The 25,439-nt window shown below is 34.9% G+C and overlaps 1 protein-coding gene across 2 annotated transcripts in view; it reads right to left on the bottom strand.

Moving 5' to 3' along the window:
- The window catches only part of GAK (cyclin G associated kinase), a 122,865-nt gene that overhangs the window by 40,338 nt on the left and 57,088 nt on the right, over positions 1–25,439 (bottom strand). For both annotated transcript variants that reach the window (XM_051966106.1, XM_051966107.1), the window contains 7 exons: positions 22,321–22,444; positions 14,686–14,735; positions 12,747–12,895; positions 9,654–9,776; positions 7,696–7,829; positions 1,244–1,438; positions 194–311 (listed from right to left, as the gene is read on the bottom strand). In XM_051966106.1, coding sequence (XP_051822066.1) covers positions 194–311; positions 1,244–1,438; positions 7,696–7,829; positions 9,654–9,776; positions 12,747–12,895; positions 14,686–14,735; positions 22,321–22,444 — 893 coding nt within the window. The remainder of the gene's footprint in view (positions 1–193; positions 312–1,243; positions 1,439–7,695; positions 7,830–9,653; positions 9,777–12,746; positions 12,896–14,685; positions 14,736–22,320; positions 22,445–25,439) is intronic.

Raw genomic sequence — 25,439 nt, 5'->3', positions numbered from 1 at the left:
AGTCAGACATGACTGAAAACCAACTGACAGCAATGTCTAATTGCACAGGTATTCAGAACCCATATAATGATACAATTAAATGTAAATATTAAAAAAGATACTCTTAGAATAATTAGCCAATGCTAACAAATATGACAGAAGAAATGAATGATTAACATATAAGTTGTAGAAAAGATATTACCTAAGTTATTACCTTAGCTTGCAATCTTCCTCCTAGAGTTGATCTTGCATGATAAATTACAATGAGTACATCACCTTGGACTGTTATACCCAATGGAATGACTGCTTTTCCATCCTCAGTTTTAAAATCCCTAAACAACAGAATAACAGATGAATTGTTTCCTTAAGTTTATTTTATATACAGATAAATATTTTTCCATACTCAGGATCCCCATCTTGAAGCTAAACTTACAATCTAACCAAAAAAATCCTACTTAAAAGATATGAGAAATGCCTTTTTTAATTTAAGTATAGCAGCTTTTTGTGGTGGCAAAGAAATGGAAAATGAGTACAATGCCCATCAATTAGGGAATGGATGAGTAAGTTATGATATATGAAAGTAATGTTCTATAAAATTTTCTATTGTTCTATAAAAAATGATGAACAAGCTGATTTCAGAAAGACCTGGAAAGATTTATACAAACTGATGCTGAGCAAAACAATTAGAATCAGGAAAACATTGTACACAGTAACAAAATTGTACAAGATCAAAAAAGACTTGATTCTTCTTAAAAGTTCAATGATCCAAGGCAATCCTAATAAACTTTGGATAGAAGACACCATCTGCATCCACAAAGAAAACTATGAAGATTGAATGTAAAATAACAACACATGCTATGTTCATTTTTTTCTCCTTCTCTCATAGTTTTCCCTTTTACTCTGATTTTTTTCTCTCCCAACATGAGTCATAAAGAAATATTAAAAAAAAATAAATTTGTCAATAAAATTTGACTTTAGTCAATGTGGATGAATGACTATAAAAATAGCAATTGTTTGCAGACTCTGAATTTCTTAATCTGATTATTTAATTTATTTTACCTTATATAACTACACCTTATAGAACAAATCTCAAGGGATTTTGTTTATTCAAAAACAGTACACCTCCATCGGAATGGGTCTGTTCATCTTACAAATGTTTAATAAGTAAAGGACACAAAATTAATTCTAATAATAAATTAACACAAATTATCAACACAAAAATGCTAACAAAGGAAGTACAAGGGACATACTATTCTGAACTTACTTCATTTTATCATACTCCTGAGATGTAGTGGTTACTCGTTCATCTCCCACATAGACTTCACAAAAGGGTCTACAACCATTTCTCTGCTTGCTGAACAAGGGCACTGGTGTCATCACCACTGCTTTAATAAGGATTGGTTTACTATGAGGGATAATAGGCTCTTCCGCCATCATGTCACACATGTACTCTATATACCTAGAAAACCAAAGAGCAACAAACATGAAGTCAACTTTGTGGACCAGTTTACATAGTAAGGTGAATGCACACCACAACATAATCACTTAGCTCAAACTATATGCACAAAGATACATTAAATCAATTACTTTTAGAAAAAACTATAATAAAGTTCCAATGACATCATTTCAAACATTTAAAAGATATATATATGAGATCATTCTTGATTCAGAAACAAAGCTCGTAAGGCAACAGAACCAACTCCACTACTAGAATCAAATGTTAGTTGTAGATGGGCGATCATTGTCCTATGAAATGAGAGGTGAGTGGGAGAGATCTATGAACACAGATAGACACGGGGAAGAAAAAGAGAGATAAAAATTAAGAAAGAATGCTTTCACACTGGTATTTGCAGTCTAGAAATGTTTCTCAATCCTTAACTTGTAATAGTTAAGAGAAGTAAAACTTATTGACCATGCTGTGGTCATCAATTTACCAATATTTACTAAGGAGTTGCCATAGCCATGACAATATAGAGGGATGTAGTTAATATGGTACCTATCTTGAAGGAGCTCACAGTCTAGCTGGGAAGAACACAAATACATGTGAAGAATTACTTAATAATGAAAAGCCAGCATTCCCTAAATATAAAAAAAACAAAGATGATGAGTGCTACAAGAGTTCAGGAGAGAGACTCCTCTTAGCTCTATATATATATGAAATATTTTGTGAAGAATGAGGTTGTTGTCATTAGATTAAAGGAAAGTTAAGATAGTAATAATTCTGCTTTGACAACAATTTTCATTCAGTTTCAGATAACATTTTGATCAACTAACTTGGAGGCAGAAAGACATGGGCTTTGAAATCAGTCTGGGACACTAGCTGTATGACTTGACACATAACCTCTAAGTGTTGGTTTCTTCACCTATACCTACCACATAATATTTGTGATCAAATGAAAAAATTTATAGAAAGCCCTTGCCAACCTTAAAGTGCTATATAAATACTGATTATCATAATCAAAATCATCAACTACCACAAATGGGCAATGGAAAGGACCAGAGCTAATTAGGAAGAAAAAGGATAGAACATATGAAACCTGGGACAACAGCTCCTGATCCAAAACAGGGATAGTGACAACACCCCTGACTCAGTTGGTGTGAGGAGCTCCTGATGAAAAACATCTTCTATTAATGCAAATCAGAAACTTCTCTGCAACTTATAGTTTTTAAAAAGTGCCTAGGGCTCCCCAATTAATAAATGATCAAAGGATCAAAGGATATAAACAAACAATTTTTAAATGATGAAATTAAAGCCATTTATAGTGACATGAAAAAAATGCTCTACATCACTATTGATTAAAGAAATGCAAATTAAAACGATTCTGAGGTACCATTTTATGCCTCTCAGATTGGCTAAGGAAAAGATGATGATAAATGTTGGAGGGGATGTGGGGAAAACGGGTTCACTAATGTACTGTTGGTGAAATTATGAAATGATCCAACCATTCTGGAGAGCAATTTGGAATTATGCCCAAAGGGCTAACAAGCTGTGCATAACTTTTGATCTAATAGTGCCGTTACTGAGAATCTGTATCCCAAGGAAAGAAAACTACCCACATTTGCAAAAATGTTTGTAGCAGCTCTTTTTGTTGTGACAAAAAACTGGAAAATACATAGATGCCCATCAATTGGGGAATGAAGGTAATGGAATATTATTGTTCTATACAAAATGATGAACAAGCTGATGATAGAAAGACCTGGAAGGATTTACACAAACTGATGCTGAGCAAAACAAGCAGAATCAGGAAAACATTGTACACAATAATAGCAAGATTGTGCAATGATCAACTAAGATATAATTTTTCTTAGTGGTTCAATGATCCAAAGCAATCCCAATAAACTTTGGATAGAAAACGCCATCTGTATCCAGAGAGAGAGACTGAATGTAAATCAACACATATGTTCACTTTTTTTTTCCTTCTTTCATGGTTTTCCCTTTTATTCTGATTTTTTTCTCCTAATATGATTCATAAAGAAATGTGTACTGTCAGATTGGCTAAGATGGCAGGAAAAGATAATGATGAATGTTGGAGAGGATGTGGGAAAACTGGGACACTAATACATTGTTGGTGAAACTGTGAACAGATCCAACCATTCTGGAGAGCAGTTTGGAACTATGCTCAAAAAGTTATTCAACTGTGCACATACCCTTTGACCCAGCAGTGTTACTACTGGGCTTATATCCCAAAGAGATTTTTAAAGGAGGGAAAGGGACCCATATGTGCAAAAATGCTTGTAGCAGCCTTTTTCATAGTGGCAAGAAACCTGAAATTGAATGGATGTCCATCAGTTTGACAATGGTTGAGTAAATTATGGTATATGAACGTTATGGAATATTATTGTTCTGTAAGAAACGATCAGCAGGATGATTTCAGAGAAGCCTGGAGAGACCTACATGAACTGACGCTGAGTGAAATGAGCAGAACCAGATCATCATTATACACAGCAACAAGAAGACTATATAATGATCAATTCTAATGGATGTGACTCTCTTCCACAATGAGATGATTCAAATCAGTTCCAACTGTTCAATGATGAAGAAAGCCATCTACAACCCAGAGAGAGGACTGTGGGAACTGCATGTAGAACACAACACAACATTTTCACTCTTTCTGTTGATGTTTGCTTGCATTTTTTTTTCCTTCCCAGGTTTTTTTTTCTTTCTAAATCGATTTTTCTTGTGCAGCAAGGTAACTGTATAAATATGTATACATATATTGGATTTAACATATATTTTAACATATTTAACATGTATTGGACTACCTGCCATCTAGGGGAGGGGAGAAGGAGGAAAAAATTTGGAACAGAAAGTTTTGCAAGGGTCAATGTTGAAAAATTACTCATGCATATGCTTTGTAAATAAAAGGCTTTATATTTTTTTTAAAAAAAGGAAAAAATAAAGAAATGTATATTTTTTTTAAATTAATGTATATGTATAAGCAAATAAATAAATAGATAAAATTTTTGAGTGTCTAGGGCTTTGAGCCTTGGAATAACTTGGACAGGTCACCTAGGTCACCAGGACATGTCAGAGGCAGATCTATGATGCCATTTCTGAGGTCAGCTCTCTCTTTCCCTACTCTCCAATCTATGTAAATCTCTCCAACATCTACCTTCTTTCTCTCCTCTGACTTTCACAACCTTGGTTCAAGCTCTTTTCACCTCATACCCAGACTACGCTTAAGAGTCCCATGAGTTTGGCTGCCTCAGACTCTGCCCACACCAATCTGTCAGCCACCAAAGTGATTTTCTTAAAGTACAGGTGCATCCCCTCTGCAATAAGTTCCAGAGATTCTCTCTTACCTACAGAATCAAACATAAAATCTTCCTTAGTGTTCAAAGCCCTTCTTTACCCAGTCATACCTTCTTCCCCAATCTTTCTGGTCTTCTTAATTCTAATCTAGTCTTAATTTCCCCAACCTCACCCTGATATTCCAGCCTCAAGACTGTTCCATGAATAAGGCCCTATCTCTCAGCTCAAGGTATATTCTGTAGCTGTCCCCCATGCCTGGAATACCTTCCTTCCTCATCTCTATCTCTTGGCTTCCTTGATTACCTTCAAGTCCCAAGTAAAATCCCACATTTTACAGCCTTTCTTAATCTCTCTTAATTCCGGTATAATTTTCAGTTATATGATTCTTAGCCAGTAATTGATATACATACATTACAGCACATTTTAAATACCAAGGTGGCATGTCCCTAAACAAAAACAGAAAGGCAAAGAAAAACTGTATGTGGTTGGGGTAGAGGCAGGGTGTGGAAGTGAAGACAGCAGCAGCTATGCTCTCTAATTCAGTGACTATTCACATCAGAAATTCCAGGGTGCGCTATAAACCATAATGACAGGATGGATATAAATTGATAATCACCCTTTAATAATACTTAATGAGCATAACACTTTTAAAACTGGATTTTTAAAATGAAAATGATTTTAAAAAAAAAACCTTTTAGTTTTAAATTAATACTATGCTAAAATTCATGGTTGTTATCAATATTCTATCTCTAGCTCGTACCTTCTTCACGAGGTATCCCTGCACTTTCTTGATCTCCCTTTCCACACCTCCTGCCCAGACACATACATATATTTTCAGCTGGGAAAAGAGGGAGAGGAGTGGGGAGTGAAGAGGGAGAGAAGACAGAAGTCAAGTTTTTCCAACCACTGGCAAACAACTTTTTGGAATTAATCTGGATCTCACTTCCTCACTTATAAAACAGAAATATTCTTGTCTTACCTATTCTACAGGGTTGTTATATGGGACTAATCCCACTGTCCACATCCCTGTCTAGACAGACAGACAGACAGACACACAGACACACACACACACACACTCACTCACTCACACTCACATACACTCTCTCTCTCCTGTCTTTTTCTTCTTCCTCTCTTTCTCTTTTTCTTTCCTTCCCTCTCTCTTTCTTACTCAGTATATTCCTTCAAAACTGAGTTCAAATATCACTACCACTATAAAGTTTCCCTTAATACTATAATTTATAAGTGATACCTCTCTCCGAATCTCCCCAAACATTTATTTGGACCCTTCTCTAAGTTATGCCAGAATCCTATTTCAAGTATCTGTGTGCTTCCTTTTACCTATTCATTTTACACCCCTAGTCCCAAGCCATATACCCACAATACCATAAGTACTTAGCATTTTTTTGCTGAGTGAATTTGAATAGCATGGCAAAAAAGCTCTGATTATTATCATTTCTAATTATTCATATACTCAACTTAGAAGAGTGCTATAAATAATTCATAACAGCCTATTCGATATTTCTGGTACATTTTCTTATCCATGTTTTCAAATATTTAGAGTCTAGATCAATCCAAGGAAAAAGATTAGGCAAGACATAAGGACTGGATTTGGACTCAGAGGACTTTGGTCTGATCTCTGGATCTGTTTGTGGAATTTTGGAATTCTGAGCCAGTTTCCTCTTCTGGAAAATGAAGAGACTGGACTATATCAATCTGGATCATAGGCCCTATGGGGCCAACATATATAGCTAAATCAGACCAAAAGATAATTGGGAAATATTTACAAAAAACAGATTTGTGGTTTTCTAAGTGAATATGTGCTTTCAAAGATCTGTTTCTAATACTATTTTACATATACATATAAAAACTTTATTTCAGCTTTAAGTTTATAATCTTATGATATCTGGGAAAGAAATTGCAGAGATAGAAGCAGGAAATTTTGGTAATGGTAACAAGATATATATTAGGTGAAGAATGACTAAAAAAAAGTAATTCAGCATTATAAATATGGAAGATAGGGTAAAAATATTACCTTAAATAGAAACATTTTTTCTGGGAAAAGAGTAAGTTTAGGAGGAAAGATGACATGCTTGCCTTTAGACATGCTGAGCCTAATGTACCAGTAGAATATAATAGCAGATGTATTCTATGGGAAGGCAGAGATGAAGGTCTAATACTTAAAAATGTGACCAGGGCAACAAGAATAGATGTGATATAATGTCTTACTTATCCCAGGCACGGGAATTTATGACATACCAAACTTTTCACAATCCCAAATTTCAGAACTATTAGATAGAATGGATAATCCTTAGGTGAACACCCAAAAGGCTAGAAAGTCATCAACAAGCACTCTGTCCCACAAAGGTCAAGAGACTTTGCCGTTTAACATTTTCACCAGTGATCTTAAGAATCAAAGGCACTCTCAATAAATTCATAACCACTTCCAATCAAAGAGATTTGATCAAGATTGGTGACAAAAGCTATAGAAATGCAAATATAATAGATTCCAGGAATGAAGACAGATATAGAATAAAGAAAGGCTTAGGTTCCTATAAATTTTCTGATGGCTTGGTCACCACCATAACTACAAATTCCTATGTTATGGGACTACTTGTATAAACTACAAATCGAATACAAAATAGCCTCATATTATATAGCAAATGGAGCTTTCTTTAACTGGTTAGCTTAATGATTTCACAAGCAAGAAAGAATGAAACTCTGAAATAAAACAAGTCATAGACTTTTGGAACTCAATTCTCAAATTACCATTTTCTAGTTTTTAAATACACATTTAGAATACAGCACATTAAGGCCAAATCATCAATGGACTAATTACAATTAACTTCATCAGATAAAATCATTCATCTTGAAAACATGTTGCAACTAAGACCTAGAATTTAATGAGCATTTGTGCTACCCCAAGCACTGAAGCAACTAAACAATGAAGCAAAGTTGAATTGTACCTTTTATGAGATGGCCAGATGCCAGGCGGACAGCGCTTCATACTAAACATATAAACTGCAGCCTCAGCGGTGGTGAAAAGACGACAGAAACATAAAAAGGAGCAAACAACAACTGCTGATGCTGCTCTTCCATCCTAAAATAAATTATTAAGAATATTGTTTTTATACTGTCAACTAATCATTTACAGTCATGGTGGGAGATAATGTGACACAAATAATTCATCCTCATTTAAAAAAAAAAAGATTAAAATGAGCTAAAATAACTCTAAAGACAATTTCTTATGCCCTTTTATGGATTTCTATGACATATATTAATAAATAAATATAGCATTTCCTCAACCAATTCCAAATACCACTTAAGTTTATCCATTCATTACAGTACTCTATGAGCTCCCTGCCTTTGTCTAATAAAGGTCTACAAATATCTGAAAAACAGCTCTTTTCAATTTTTAGTCCTAAAAATGTAAAATTGATACGATTACCACTTTATTTTTTATTTCTTTTATCTTAACACAAATATTAAAAAGTAGCCAAAAATCTAATGATTCTGGCTTTATCTTACTCCATAAGCAGATACTTTAAAAGAGAGTTTAGTTATGCACCAGGAAGACCAAAAAGACAGTCTTTTGTTGACCACAAAATTATCAATTACTAACATACTATTTACAGAAGTGTCAAGAATTTGTTGGAATCTTTATAGCATAGTTCAATGTTATAAGAGTCTATAGAGACAATCTATAAGGCAGGAGACTAGATCCTGTAGTTCATCCATATTTAACATACTAAGTACATAGATAATGAGTCTGTATTCCGATGCAGACTTCTGAATGTATAAACCCAGATAACAAAGAAACTCTAACCTTCAGTGACTTTAAATTTAAGGCTTTCAGGGCTTTACCCTTCACTACTTAAAACACAGAGTTAAGTAGGATGTTTGTAAGTGTGTTTGTGAACACACACACAGGAATTGGGGTGGAGGAACAGAAAATAAGTGGGTGGAGGATAACAATCTACTATAGTCTTCTTTTCTTTAGTCATCACATTTGGGAAACTTTACTTCCTTGCTCCTAGGACTCTCTACTACCTTCCTATATACTCTGTTTTGTACTGCGCTGTATTTGTTCCTTCAGAATCAGATTCTTCTCTGCCTTCCAAAGTAAAAATTGACTGATCTGCTTTATACTAATGTGCTCATGAGAGAAGAGATAACAGTTGTTCTTTAGGATTTTCCTGTCAGTTCCTTAGCCACATGTTCACATGGAACAAGGGCTTTCTAAAGAAAATCATTTAGTTTTTCTACTGCAAAATAATAAATTAGATAAACTAATTAAAATGTAAACATATATAATACAATAAAAATATAGATGAAGTTGGCATAAAAATTGTAGTACCAATATACATGTGTGTGTATATATATGTGTGTATATATATATATGTATTCTTTGTTCTAAGTGGCCATATATTCTATTATCAGGGTTTAAGGGCCATAGTTTTCTTGTCCTACTGCCCATCATCTTTCCCAATTTGTAGAGCTGTATTTTAAAGTCATAAATTTACTGAACCTTTTCCAGGGAAAAATATAACACAAATGCTACTTTGGAGCAACTACTCCCAAATCATTTTCTGGGCTTTACCAAAAATAGGAAGCAGTGACTAAATATCCACCTCATGTAAATGGATAATAAAAACCTAAAAAGAATCATCACATTTCTGTAGTTACTAAAGATCTCTCATCAAGTATCGTATATCAATAAAGACAGCCACTTCTTCTTCACACTCAATCTTAAAACCAAGTTAAAACAGAGTCCACTTGTTCATCTACTACCTTTCCTAAAATCCCTCAAAGAAAAAGTCACTTGACCAATCTCTTATTGACTATATTCTGGATCATACTATCTATGTGCAATCAGAAATGGACTTGATGAAAAATTGAAAAATACAATTAAACTCTTACTTACAATGCAGTGCACAATGCAAACATTTTTGTGATCTTGTTTTAGCCATAAATGCATATTCTTACAGATATTATAAAGGTTTTGAAGGTTTGGTGCACGTCTTGCTGGCCAACCACATTCTGAAACCTAAAGGGGAAATGTTAGAGAATCACAAGTTTTTTCTTATCATCAAAGCATTTTTTGTCATTTTCAATTTTCCCTATTATCAAATTTTGCAAATATAAAAGCAATGTATACAGAAGAAAATCTGTATAGCTTGAAAAAAATTTTTTATTAAAGAGACAAAAGTAGAAAAGTAGGCAAGCTAATTCACTGTTAGCAAAGTTCCGAATTTGTTCAACTGTTTAGGGGGGAAATTTTGAATTATATATTGAAAGAGAAATATCCACATCCTCTGATTCAATAATCCCAGCTAAGGCTTATAATTTGAGGAGAATTCTTAATGATATTAGTGTGCCATGGATCTCTTTGATGTTTATGAAGTCTACAGCTAACTACTTTCTCAGAATTACATTTTTTAAATGTATAAAATGATTAAGATTACAAAGGAAACCATTAATATTGTAATATAGGTATCAAAATATTAAAAAAAAAAAACAGTCCACAGGCTTCAAGTTAAGAACCCCTGTCATAAGCAGAGGAAAAAGTCTATTGGTACAAAAATATTCATAGCAATAAGATGTGAAATGATTTAAAAAATTAATTATTAAACATCCATTATACACTAGGAAGCAGTTGGGTAGCTAAATGGATAGAGCACTAGACCTAGTGTCAGGAAGATCCAAGTTCAAATCAAAACTGGATTCAGACACTTTGTAGCTATGTGATCTTGGGCAAATCACTTTACTCTGTTTGCTTTGGAGGTAGTGAAATACCTGGGAATTAACAGATTCATCTTCCTGAATTCAAATCTGACCTCAGATACTTCTTCCTAGCTGGGTGATTATGGGTAGGTCAATTTACTCTGTTTGCCTCAGTTTCCTAATCTATAAAATGAGCTGGAGAAGAAAATGGCAAACCACTTCACTGTCTTTGCTAAGAAAATCCCAAATGGGGTCACCAAGAGTTGGCCACCACTGAAAACAACTGAATAACAACAAAAATTTACTAGGTATTGTACTAGACACAGACACAGACACACACATATATACACACACACAAACACACACACAACGATACCTATTTCAAAGATATTTACACTATAATGAGGATGGTAACAAGGACATACATGTTAATCAGAATAAATACAAAGTAGTCTGAGCATCAGAACACTTACCAGTTGAAGGAATAAGGAAAGATCTAATGTAAAAGTAATTCCTGAAATGCATCTTCAAGAAAGAATAGGATGAGGGGGCACAGTGGAGAGAGCCCCAGCCCTGAAGTCAGGAGGACCTGAGTTCAAATTTGACCTTAGACACTTAACACTTCCTACCTGTGTGACCCTGGACAAGTCATTTAACCCCAACTGTGAAAGAAAGGAAGGGAGGAAGGAAAGAAGGTTAGAGGGAAGGAGGGAGGGAGGGAGGGAAGGAAGGAGGAAAGAAGGGATTCTGAAGAGGAAATACATGGGAAGACCACTGGTGCGAAGAAACTGCATGTCACATATGAGAAACAGAGAGAAGTTTAGCTAGACTTGAAATAATAGGCAATACAGTTAGAAGGACAGCTTGAAGCACAATTATGAAATAGAGGATTTGATTCTAGAGGTCATAAGAAGTTGGCAGACTCTCCTGAGAGGAAAGTGACCTGGTGAGATCTGCATTTAAGGAAAATCACTTTGGTATCCATGTGAAGGACAGATGGTTGTAAGGCAAAGAAATGAGAGCCTAAAACAAGGCGGTATCTCTATCAGCAGAGAGAAGGCACTTGATGTGGGATGTCTCACTGGAAGTGGCAAGGGAGGCCATTAAATGCTACAGGAGTCCTGGGTAGAGCCAAGATTACCAACCTGGCAGATTCAAAGTATGGTGGTACTTCAGACAGAAATGTATGAAATCTTAGGGGGTGGGTTTGGGGATAGATTATTGTACCTATCAAGCCACAGATGTCCCCAGGACATGAGACTAAAGTTCTAGGGAGACAATGTCAAATGAGGTACATGGAAGTGGAGATCTTAAACATGATCACGAAGGATAAAGGTCACAAGCAGGAGGACTGGACTTAGCAAGGAAAAGGGGCATTTCACTGTTAGAAACTGGAGAAAGGGAACAGAGAATAGGAGAAAAGGAATAAATAGCTCACATCAGATGGCCTCAGTTTCCCCTCTTAAAGTTTGAGCAGAAAAGAGAGGGGCAAAAAATATGTGTCCAATAATTGAGAAATAGCTAACTAGCCATGATATAAAACCGTAACGGTAATACCGGTGCCTCGTAAAGAATGATAACTATTAGGGGAATTATATCCTGTTAGAAGATGGATCCAAAGAAAAAGAAAAATTTCAATACAAATCAGCTCTGTTCACTATAATTATATAATCCAAAATGAATTCTCTTAGTTGTCTGTAATTTTTATTGATAAAGAACAATCAAACCTATATACTGAAAATTCTTAAAAAAAAAAAAAAACAGAATGAATATGAAAAATAGAAAGAAAAAAAAGATATGAAATGGTGCAGTAAAAAAAGGGCAGTGAGAATGCTAGGTCTACTCAATAAATACTTGGTGAACTGACTTGAATTGAAATAAAGGAAGCAATATGGGAAAATATCAGAAGATAATAGATTTGAGAGAATAAGAGGAAAAGATGCCATTCTAGACCATGCAGAAGCCTTCTCTATGTCAAGTGATTCAGACACTTCTTTCCACTTCTAAGCCTGAGAAGGTGAAGCACCTGGGCACATGCCTTCTTTACTCCTGCCTTCCCATGTCACTCTTCCTGAACACTATTTTTCTTGTTTCATTTCAATCTTCTGCTGAATTTCAAAATTAAATTTAAGGTGAAAGATAACCTTTTCTGGTTGCAATGGGGAAAGCATACAGAAAATCGAGTAATATCGCTTTCAAAAAAGAAAAATATTCATTTACCATAAATTACACTGTATACTTAAACCTGAAATAGGGTAGAAATGAAAATAAAAATAAAAAATCTGTCACTTACCCGATTATGAAATCTAGAAGGCCTGTATGTTCTTGGGGAGAGATTGTAAACAGCATAATGCCCAGGATGCTTAGAGTCTAAAAACAATCTCACATCTTCTATGTTATTTTTGAGAGCTGATTCTACACCTTCTGCTGGGAATGACATCACTGAAACGAGAGGATTTTCACGTCAGGTATTCACACAATGATCAGATGCTGCTGACAAAAAAATATCTCCAAGGCCCAGTGGCAGAGCACAGAGTCAGCTAGAGAATGACAAAGCCCAAAAAAAACAAGCAAGCAGTGTGACATGGAGGGGGAGGCAGTCCATCCGCTGCCTGCTTTTCCTCAGTTTGAAAGACAAAAGCCCAAAGGGAAGATTTTGTGTTGGCAAAAGGGGCCTGGGGAAGTCACCCTTCAACTGGGCATCTCACAAACATTCAAGCCTGCTGCCTCTCTTCCTTCAATTTCCCAGCATAGGTGGTATGTCTGAGCTTATCAGCAGTGATATTAGAGGAAGTCAGAGAAAAGAGAAACACCAAACAGCCCATTCCACTGTATGTTCATATGGTCACTCCCTATGAGTAAAGTACGTGGCAGGGAAAAGATAAACATGAAAGTTGAAGCTACTGGGGGAAAAAATGAGGTTTTTGGATTATGGATTATAAATATTCTTATTTTCTAAGAGACTACACACTGTCTCAAGAGCATCTCTACTAGTGTCAAAAAATCTCCCATGACCCATCATTAATAGGACTGAGCTTCATGCTGTCCAATGTTGGCTGGCATGCTCCAGCACCTTCAGTCTGCACTATCGACTCCATTCTAGGACACACATGTATGTGTGTGCAAGACCCACAAATGGCACTCAATGCCAATGGCACTTCTGGCCCCCCTCTGCTGTCACATGTAGTCAGAAGCACAGTTGGGGATCCAAAGACTTATACTGAGAAGAGAGTTAACAGGAGGGACAAAACTATGTCCAGTTCTAACACTCCCCCAAGCCCTTCCCTTAACTCCTCCCTATATTTTGGGTGATTTTGAGCAGGTCACTGTCCATCTCACATAGGTTCTTCCTCTAAGAAAAGGGATTTGGACATATAATTTATAAATCTTTCAAGCTCTAAAAGCAGGCTATAAGTGGAAAGTAGAGGAAGCATTTTAACTTCAAATACTCTCATTGCAAAAGGCTTCATAAGACTGGTGGATTGGGATGAGGTGAAACTGTTTCTTATGCTCATCAGCTGAGAAAAGCATCACTGCTCTAGGGTGTTACAATGATGTTTTACAATGCATAAGAAGTTCCCAGGAAAAGGAAATGTGTTACTGATAATGGGAGACTCATAGAAAATATAAGAAAATTGAGAGTTTTGGCATAAACTTTTCTAAAATTTTTAATAGATTACACAAATTTTAAACACACCAAAAATGGTTTTCTGGAACCCAATTATGATAAACAATTAATCAATTATTTTTTCCTTATCTCACAGCCTCAACATTGTGGAAAGACTCCTACTGGTGACAGGGTTCTAGTATGGCTCCACCTATATCTGCTATCACATAAACCCAGCTGACATCAAAGACTAATGGAAGCAAGAAGCCAACTTCCTGAAGATTCACCTCATTCCATGTCTACTGTGACAAATCCCCAAAGAGAACAAGAAGCATCTTTCAGTTGACCAGATGCTCTATTTCTTGTAAGCTAGCTGCATTAAGTAAGGGATAGGAAAAGAGTACTCAAACCAAAAGTCTAGTCCTGTAAGCCAAGGACTCCCAAATTCTTCCCCTATCAAGTCCAGTATATAAGACTTAAATTCTACAAGTATTAATTGAGTACCTACTAAGTGAAGAGCATTAGAAGACATTTCACAAATATTTCAAAAAAAATTTGTTGATCAATATTTGGGAAGGGTAAAGGATGAGGGTGGTAATGCTGCTATAATCTTTGGCAAACATACCAGCAATTCTGGATGTGATGTATGAAATATCCAAATCTCCTTTAGCATAGCTGAAATTAAAGCAGAAAAGATTAATTACTTCATGAAATTTCATACTTACAGTAAGAATATAGCTTCAACGGAGTTTTCTCATACTGAGGATCTTAAGAGTAAATCATAACTTGTACACATTGGTATACTAATCTTTTTAAAAATCAAAAGCTAGCATAAGAGTAACTATAATTATCTCACCAACAGACATAAAGGAAATACTATGGAATCATGAATGAGGGGAGAAAAACTCCATGGTAACACAAAAGCCAGGAACATGTCTTCCCCAGGTAAATAGGGAAAGTTTAACTACATGAATGAAAACAAAGGGTTTGTATATGCCAGAATGGTACAATGGAGTTGTTTATCAGAGAGTGGGTTAACAAGAAAACGTCACAAAGTCAAGACTACTACAACAAAATGATAGATAAAATCTACCAAACGCTGGAAAGCAGAAGGCTGACAGCCACGGTTAAAGGGAATTGGAAGGAAAGTGGGTAAAGAGTGGAAAAATAAAAAGGAGACAACAACAAACAGCTTAGGGATATTTTAAAGCAAGGACAGAGTTAGAATGCAAGTTGGACCAATTCATTTAAGTCTTAGATAGTTATGAACATTCCTATCACTACTTTCCCTTGCTGGACTAGGTTTAGCCAGAACCAATCAGGACTAGGATGTATTCTATTCATTCTGAAACGAAGTTAGCTACTGTTGGTGCTAAAGCACCAAATCTAACCTAAAATATGAAAAGAATAGAATCTCAATGAAAAGAACAAGGACTATTTTTTACTGCATGGTGAGGTTGTGTCACCAAATGAGATGAGATTAGCTAAAAGTTACAAATGATCCCTATTTCATTTTTAAAAACTGGTATATCACTGAATCTCAGCATTTAGAGGAACCTCAGAGATCATATTGTCCATGATACATCTAACCAAGAACCCCTGCTACATTTGACAAGTAATGCCCCAAGTCCTTCAATGGAGGAAAACCCTTTACTTCCAGGGCAATCCATTTCACTTTGGGGTAGCCTGAATTATTAAGAAACTTCCTAACACCAAGCCTAAATTTGACACTTTGGAAATCCCATCTATTATTTCTGACTTCTGCCTCAGGGGTCAAGGAAAACAAATATAATTCCTCCCTCCCCCCCCCCCCACTTCCATGTGATAGTCTTTAAATAATACATAATTTTCCACCAGGCCTTTTTCTTCTCTAGACTAATCAGCCCCAGTTTCTTTAGCTAAATCCATATATGGCATGATCTTGAGGTCTTCTATATCTAAGCCACTCTCCTCTTATTAACATCCTTCCTCAAACACAGAACTGAACACAATAGCCCAAATATGTCTTGAACAGATCAGAATACAAAAGCACTGCCCTCTCTTGTATATTATCTCAACAAAGCTGACAATGAAATTGTCTTTGCTGGTGACTCCATGAAACCAAAATACACTAAAACCCCCAGATCTTTTTCAAACAAGCTGCAAATGAGTCATTTCTCCTCCAACTTTGTATATGTAAAGTGGATTTTTGGATCCCATTTATTACTATTAAGTTTTAGCTTATTCAATTTGGCAGCATTGCCAAACAATCATGACTTTTCTGGGGATCCTAATTCTGCTATACAGTGTATTAAATATCTTATCTGGCATTATCTCATCTACAAACGTAACAGACAAGACTGTGTACATCTTTATCCAAGTCATTGAGAGAAAAATGTCAAACAGAACAGGCCAAGAAAAAATACCTGAAACATTTCACTTAAGATCTTCTTGAATGCTTACATAGAATTACTAACAACTATCCTGTGAGTCCAGTCACTAAACCAGGTTTGAATTCACTTAACTGTATCAATATCTACCTCATATCTCTCCATTTTATCCACAAGAATAGCACTGGAGGCTTTGTCAAATGCCTTATTAAATCTGGTAAAAATATTTTTATAGCATTCCTTCCCCTGATCAGCCTTTCTAAGAACATTGTCTAAAAAGGAAATATGGTTAGACTTGGAGTCTCCAATAAACACTTCTGATCTCAGAGTACAGAAGCTTAAATGGGCTTCTGCAGTCGGCCAGCAACTGTCTCAAGGCTATGATATCTAGCAAAAACCAATACACACGTCAGCAACTACCCAGTGGCTATCTCTGAGCTATATCTAGCAAAGGGAACACACACACACACACACACACACACACACACACACCATGAGCCCACAACCACAGGAAATTTTGCGTCATAAGGCAGTTCAATATCACATAATTCTTGCCTTTAAAGATAACTGTGCATCAACCTCATCGATGTGGCTATAGCTGTCTGCCAAGTTAAGTTAATGAAAAGTTTAAAAACTGACCAATTGCCTCCCAAGCTCCAGAATGCTAGCTCAGAAAAGTAGAAGAGTGAGAGAATAAGGTCTGTGATCTTCCAAATGAGGTTATTTGAGATAAACAAGCAGCAGAGAAGATACATGAATAAATAAAGAAGACTTAATCATAAGCATAGGCTAAGTCTATTTGCAAAAAACAGGAAGAATACATTCTGACATTTATAAGAATTTTCAGATAAGTGCAACAGGTAGAATGCTGGATTTGTAGTCAGGAAGATGGATTCAAATCTTGTTAAGGCACTTCTATGTGATCCTGCAAAAGTCACTTAATATCTCTAAAATGAGAATAATAATAATAGCAACTTCCTCATAAGATTGTTGTGAAGATCACATGAGACAACATATGGGAAGCACTCAGAAATTCTTAAGGCTAGATGAATGAAAGCTATTGTTCCCAATATACACAATGCAGCACAGTTCCCTCAATCCAGGTGAAGAAACAAGAAGCAATAGTTTGAGCTAGTTTTATCTTGTGTTCCATTAGTTTGGCATTTATCCAATTACGGCATGTATGCCTAAGGTTAGAAACTACTATGTAGGAGAGGAAAAGCAAATATGGACTTGGGGAGAAAGAGAAGAAAGAGACAGAAGGATAACAGAAGGAAGACTAGGGAACAAAGCGATTACAAAGTAAAACAAGAGGGGAAGGACAGAAAACAGGAAAATATTCTTGTAACATTAAATTCTGACCCTGTGTCTGAACCTCGCCCAGAGGATCCCTTTGAGATGACAAAAAATGCCACATCATAAGTAGGATTATTCTGTCCCAACTCCATGGTATTTCCAGGTTTCATACATCCATGTACTCTAAATAACGATTTGACTCAAATGGCACCATAAGAACAAATTCATTCATAAATCTTATGACAGTTTTTCATTATCACTGGTAAGTCACAAGCAATTCGTGGTGAAGAATGTGCAATGAAAATATGTGTGTGTGTGTGTGTGTGTGTGTGTGTGTATACACACTTGAGAGCACATGCACACTTGTTTCTAAAATAATTATATACTAAATACACTTAATTCAAACCGGCTTGAGTACTGTTAAATGAAACCAAGACATCATTGGTTTAATCCAATTAACTTCAGAGAAAAACCAAAGTCTCCACCTACAAAGATTATACCACAAAAACATGCTGACAATCACAAGATAAAGGTTGACATGTATGAAATTTAAATTTAAAAAGTGTACTTATAATTAACCCCTTTCCATAATTAACTTTTCTTCACTCAAAACATAAAGGTTTTAGCCAATAAGTTTTAAACTAGTAAGGCAAACTATTTTATCATTTGTTTCTTTCATGAAGGTGATTAAATGTAAAATGTTAAAAAATGAGCAAATACTTTCAGAGAAAACTGTCATCCAATACCCAGAAACATTCTGGGAAAGCATTAAAGACACTTCCAAAAGACTCCAACTACAAAAAGATGGCATGCAGGCAAGTCTTTATAATTAAACTATAGGTCACTTAAGATTTCATGAAGAATTAAGTTTCTACTATTGGCTAAGCTTAGAAAAATAAAAGGAAAAAATGTATAAAGAACCGATTTGCATAAAGCACACACATCAGAAAAAAAACATGCATATTTTTACCTGGAGCTGTAAACAGGAGAGGTACAAAACAACAAAAAATGCACAAAAGAAAAAACAATGAAAATGAGACCAAAAAAATTTTTTTGAAGGATGACAGTTTCAACACGGAATGACTACAAAACTACAACCTGATTTTTTTTCACATCCTCTTTCTAGAATGACACATATAAGACCCGTCCCCCCCGCCCCACCCAGGCCACATAACCAATCCAATTCTTCCTCACCCTAACCCCTCCTCCCAACATACATCTTTACATAAACCAAATAACTACTGTTATTCCAATTACTCCTCAAAGCTACTAGAACCCATTCTGGAAAAGAAAAACTACAGGAAGTTGGAGCATATTTGTAAATGATGTCTTCAGGTGAAGAGTCTGACCAGAGATCACAGCTCAACCGGGTAAGGACTTTAGGAACAACAAGTGAAAATGAATCACTTCTATTACCCTTCTGTTCTCTGGGCCATAAATGGCAGTGTCACCTCCAAGACATGAGTACCAAGAAGGGGAATACCAAGCACCACCCTGCTTCATGGCAGTCATCAAGTCAACACTACCTCTTCTACCAACTGTACCGACTAATGAAATAATTAATACTTCAAAACAGCTTCTTTTCAAACCCTTTAGAAATATAAAAACCAAAACTTCATTCCTTTTCAAATAATCAAGTATTTGCAGAGGTGAGTCTTGACTGCAGAAATATTAATTTTACAATAATTTTACAAAGCATAGTAAAAACTCACTAATTTAAACTAATGTGGAGAAGGGCTAATCAAAATAAATAATTTTAGAGAATATGTTAAAAGAAATGCAATTTTATTTCTTTCTACTATTCACTTTATAGAATGGATAAGGATAATTTTTAATGATCACACTGATTATTCTGTATTACTATATGCTTAAGTATAGTTTGTTCTATCAAGACTTTCCACTTCTCTCTATAACCCTGTCCCAATATTAATTTGTCTAGTACAGGGTCTTTTCATAAGTAAATAAAAAGTAAATTATCATAATATTATTTTACAATAATAATGCACCCATACATTTTTTATGTAGGGGAAAGTGAGAAAGGCACAACCATGCCTGTTCCCAGGAGAGTTAGCAAAGAAAGAATATTGTTCTAACATATCACATTCTGGAGATAAAGCCTAGCTACTTAAATATATCCATACAGATACCTTTGTAAGGTTGTCAATGAAAAGGAACTTATTTCTGTCAACCCATGAATTTCTGACTTCTGAGTCTTCGCTCTTTTTCTGAAGCCAAAGGGCAGGGTAATAATTTCAGAAAGAAGTTTAAAGCAAGATATAGCTAAAAAAAAGTTTGCATCCAAAATTTTGATATGTGACATAAAAGCCACCAGGTTTGATTTCTTTCTTTCAATGAGTATGTTTTGCCATTTTTGAAAAACCATCTCTGAAATCATAATTGTTAAATGCCCCCAACAAAAAACAGTATTTTTCATAAATAAAGGGCAGCAAGCAACTACAATGAATAACATCAAAGTGATTCAGATTTATGTGCTCAGTAATTACTTCTAAGGTAGCATCTGAAAAAAAAACTAATACTAAGCAGTACTAAAATATAAAAATTAATGGAAAGCAAAAAATGTTCATGGACGCCAATTCCTATCTTTTTACATAGTGACTAGTGAGCAATGAAATAAATATTGCTTAAATACTTTCATATCACTAAAAACTGTTTTCATATGCCAAGATAACTACTTTTCTTCCATTCTATTTACATAAAAGTCATATTTCACTAGAAGAAGGTAACAGTCTGAAACCCTAAATGATGACATTTCTGAAGTTTTTTCCCTGCAAATTGCAAACAAAGCTCTTTTTCATTAACAATAGCATAACAAACCCTCTAACAAGCAGCAAAATGTGTGAAACGTTATGAGGTCAATAAGCCTCCACTTTTCCCCCAGGCACCCTGAAATTTGAGCACAAGACCAACCCAGAGACTAGAGAGACCAAGTAAGCTGGAACAATGCTGAGGGGAGGCCTAGTAAAAGGCTCCCCCAACAAATTCTTGGACTACTGACATGTGTGGACTCTCAGCTCAGGTTAGCCAATCCTCTTCCTTGATTCTGTTTCTAGAAGAAAGAGCACTACTCTTGAAGGAAGGAGACTTAAGTTTGAATTCTTGCTAGACACCTGGCCTCTTGTCCACTCTAAGCCTCTTTTAAAATGAGCAAACCATAAATTATCATACCGATTATACCATATGTCTACTGCACAAAAAGCTTAGTTCAAAGTAAAGTGCCTCATTAAACTTGACTTGTATTTACCATCGAGGTGTAGGAGAGCCAATAATAATTCCTATTTCTGTGGCATTATAAATTTATAAGAAGTTTTTTTTCACAACAACCCAGATATACTCATGATGTGAATACTATTAGCCTCATTTGACAAATTAAGAAATTGAAGTTCCAGGTTACAGAGTCCCTGAGTCTTGGGAGGCAGAAATCAGAAGTGGGCTTTGGGCCTCCCAGGCTTCAAGTTTCTCTACTCCATGAGCTGCTGCTCTAGCCATAGAATATTTGCTCCTTAGTGTATAAGTTCAAGAGAAGAAAGGAAAAACAAAAGGTAAGAAAAGTAAAGAAATAAGGAAGAAAGGAAGGGTAGCATATAAAGTTCTTAGCATTTACAAAATGTCCAGACTTTAGTTCTTCACAGCTCTTATTTTCCACTATTTCTCAAAACTCTTTCTGCTATCATATGCTTTCCTTCCCCCAAGAACCATGCTGATATTTGTCCCTATAAGTGCCAGAGATTAAAAGGATTAGTTTACAGTACAGATCCCATGTCAGAGGATTGGGATAAAGAAATGACATGGTCCTCATACATCCTCTAAAATCATTTATGGAAACCAGAAGTTGTGCTAAAGTAATAGAACTTGGTTGAGGAAAAAATAACATGTTTGTTTTCATTAAACACTAACTTTAGCAATTCCTTCAATTATCATTAAATTTTTTTAAACTTAATTCTAAAAAATCCTAAGAAAGGTTTCATCTGACAGAAGCAGCTACACCCAAAGAAAGAACACTGGGAAACGAATGTGAACTATCTGCATTTTTTGTTTTTCTTCCCGGGTTATTTATACCTTCTGAATCCAATTCTCCCTATGCAACAAGAGAACTGTTCGGTTCTGCAAACATATATTGTATCTAGGATATACTGCAACATATCCAACATATAAAGGATTGCTTGCCATCTAGGGGAGAGGGTGGAGGGAGGGAGGGGAAAAAAATTGTAACAGAAACGAGTGCAAAGGATAATGTTGTAAAAAAAAACATTACCCTGGCATGGATTCTGTCAATATAAAGTAATTATTAAATAAAATTTTTTTTTTAAAAAAATTACCCTGGTATGGGTTCTGTCAATAAAAAGATATTTAAAAAAAAAAAAAAAAAGGCTTCATCTATAGATTTCACTAGGCTGCCAAAAGGGAGTCCATGAAAGAAAATCCCTATCCTAGGAGGATAGACTAAAATTTTTTAAAAATGCAAATAAGCAAAGTCTCAGTATTTCAGAATTACTTTCATTATCATCATCATTTTAAAAATATTTAACAATTTAGCTTGATAACCTTTATTTCAGTGGTTTTACTAGCATACTTACTTAGCAACAGATTGAATAACTTTGGAAGAAGTATCTTTGATGTTAGTAAAAAATCTTTCTGTTCCTCCTCTAAGGATGTCAAAGAAACCGCTATAGGACTGATCACACTCTGCAACTGTCATGCCTAAAAGTAAAGAAAATAGTATGGTATATAATTATTAGAGGTACAATCTAATCCCAAATGACGATTATATTCCATCCTTCATACAGATGTACACATACTACATACACATACACATGCCCATAACCCAATTTGTCATGATATTTTGAGAAGTGTGGACCACTGAGGCTTCTCCCCTCCCTCCAACCATGAAAGGGGACCAATGGCCATCAGAATATTTATCTCACTCTATATAATCTAAAAAGTATTCCACTTGTACCCTTGCCTCTGCTCCTTTAAGACACTTAAGATTCCTGGAGCCTTCTTTTTAATCTACTCCCTTAAGGGTGGGAACTAGTGTCTGCTGCCTATTTCTCCATTTTTTTGTTTCCAGAAATTTTAAAAAATGAATGTCTACATTTAAATGTTTGGCATCAAGATTTAAATTCAAGTTTTTAAGCCTCACCTAAAAAAGACAGAAAGTAAAAAAATGATTGCTAATAGTTAATATTTTCTACTTACTTCTCAGCAAGGATATTAAATGAACAATAAATCTTCCTAAAAACTGCATTTTACTAGAAAAGTAATAGCAGATAGCTTTAACATCATTTTATCAACCAACTTAGTTAATAGTTTTAAACTGCTAACATTAGGCAGCTCTAAATGTGATTAGCACTTAATCTGAGTATGATAGCATTGTACCAGATTATATGTTTAGAGTTCAAGGTGCCTTTATATAAGGAAATGCTTTTTAACATCATTTAACTTCTTCAGAATTCTCACATGTAAAAATCACAGAATCTCAAAATTGGCTCATATGTTCATGGGCTTATCACTTCAAATGATATATCCATGACAAGTGAGAGCTCAGATAAGAGAGAACCCACCACCTCGCTTCTGAGGCCCATTCTAAATGGTTTAGCCTTAATAATGAGCAAAGTTTTCACTACAATCAAGTCTTACATCAATCACCTTGCACTATGGATTAAAAGGTATGACTGCTAAGTAATGCACAGGTTTATACAAGAAATGAAATTCAGACCTGAGTCTAAATTAGTAAGTCTGCAACTTACTATTTCTATAACTTTGGACAAGTCATTTTGTCTCTAAGAACCCCTTTTTCCTGATGTGTAAAACAAAGATTAGATGACCACTGTAAATCTTTGGTCCTAGTGACTTAATTTTGTGACTTTTATTCCACATTTCCATACTGTTCTCCAAAATGTTCAACTCAGCTTATTTGCATTTACCCATAATCTCGGTACTAGATTTTACCATTCTAATGAGTGAAAAGAGCTATCTTAAGGTATCTTGATTTGCATTTCTATAATTAAAAAGCTTGAACATCTTTTTTCATGGTTAACTATAAATCATGAGTTCATATAGTTGTTATTATTCTTATAGAAAAATAGCAACTCCTCATGGATTCTGAATATCAAAACCTTATTTAGTTTCTTTTCTTTTGAGATAATGCCTTTTGTTTTGTAGATTTTGTCTGTTATTCACTGATTTCATTGAACACTTTAACTTTTATCTCAACAGACACAAAAACATTTTTTTCCTTTTTTTTGTTTTTTTTTTAACGATTTAAAAAAAAACCCAGATCTCTGTTTCAGTTAGAATTTATTGTGGTCTTGAAGATAGTGTGAAATGGGGAATTAAATCCTTCTTTGCCATATAGAAATCAAATTTTCCCAACAATTCTTATTAAATAGGAATTCTACTTCCTAGTGTCCTTTGAATGTGGGTTGATCAAACACTAAATCTTCTGTATTTACTACTTCTATGAACAATAATTTCATCTTTCTTTCCCCCTTTTATTAACTTCTGACTAATATTAGTTTGATCACTTATCTGGTTTTCAAAAATCAAAAAAAAAAATTTATTTTTCAAAGAAAAGGCAATCTGCCAAAATGGAAGCAGTAATAGATTTTTAAAGAGTCAAGAAGATTTGACTTGAGCTAGGGAATTATACCAATACAGTATTGCTAATTTCAACAAGGTATATAACAAAATCCCTCAAAGTATTAGTTACAAAGTTGCATCAGATAATCTCTAAATCTTTTATCAATTCAAATTCTATTTCTTTACAGTCAATCACACTGTCAATGCAGACTAAATACCAAAAGTTTTTTAACAGGAGTCCTCAAACTACAGCCCACGGGCCACATGCAGCAGCTGAGGAAGTTTATCCCTCTCTACCCAGGGTTATGAAGTTTCTTTATTTAAAGGCCCACGAAACAAAGTTTTCATTTTTATCATAGTCTGGCCCTCCAATAGTCTGAGGGACAGTGAACTGGCCCTCTATTTAAAATGTTTGAGGACCCCTGGTTTATTATTTAGAAATTTAATAGTTAGGAAGACTTAAAATTGGCTGAAAACACTAGACCAAAATGGATATCATAGAGGAAGTTATATCAATACCAAGAGAATACTCAAGAAGATTTTTCCTTGGTCTTGCACTTTCTGTTATTTTATCACAGAAGTGATGCTATCAAATTTGGAAAAAACAAAAAACTGAGGAATTAAGTTAGATGGCAAAATCAAGATCTAAAAAATGTGAATATTCAAAACCACCCTCTTTATTAAAATAAAATGTGATCTAGAGAAAGGGACAATCACAAAGTAGTATTAAAGAAAATCAACTATACAAGAATAAGTGGGGTACTGACTACCTAATCAGTATGAAAAAGATTTAAGGATTTAGTGGACAACAAATACAATATGAATCAATTGCAGACTAAAAAGTTCAATACTAGACATCACTTTTTTAAAAGACATATTTAAGTTGAAGCTTAACCACAAGAGCAATCAGAATGCTAAAAGGGCTATATAAATCCCATGGGGTATATAAGAAATGACTGAAGTAACTGATGAAATCTAATCTGAAGAAGGCAATCTAAAGAGACATAGTAGTTATCTTTAAGTGAAGATCCGTTAGGTGAAATAGGATTTAGATTTGTTCCGTGGCCCTATAAAACAAAACTGAGAGAAATGAAAGGAAACTGAAAAGAGATAC

Source organism: Antechinus flavipes, chromosome 6 (genome assembly GCF_016432865.1).
Source record: "Antechinus flavipes isolate AdamAnt ecotype Samford, QLD, Australia chromosome 6, AdamAnt_v2, whole genome shotgun sequence".
Taxonomy (NCBI): domain Eukaryota; kingdom Metazoa; phylum Chordata; class Mammalia; order Dasyuromorphia; family Dasyuridae; genus Antechinus; species Antechinus flavipes.
Note: the sequence above shows the minus strand (reverse complement) of the source record. Positions and strands in the feature narration are given on the sequence as shown.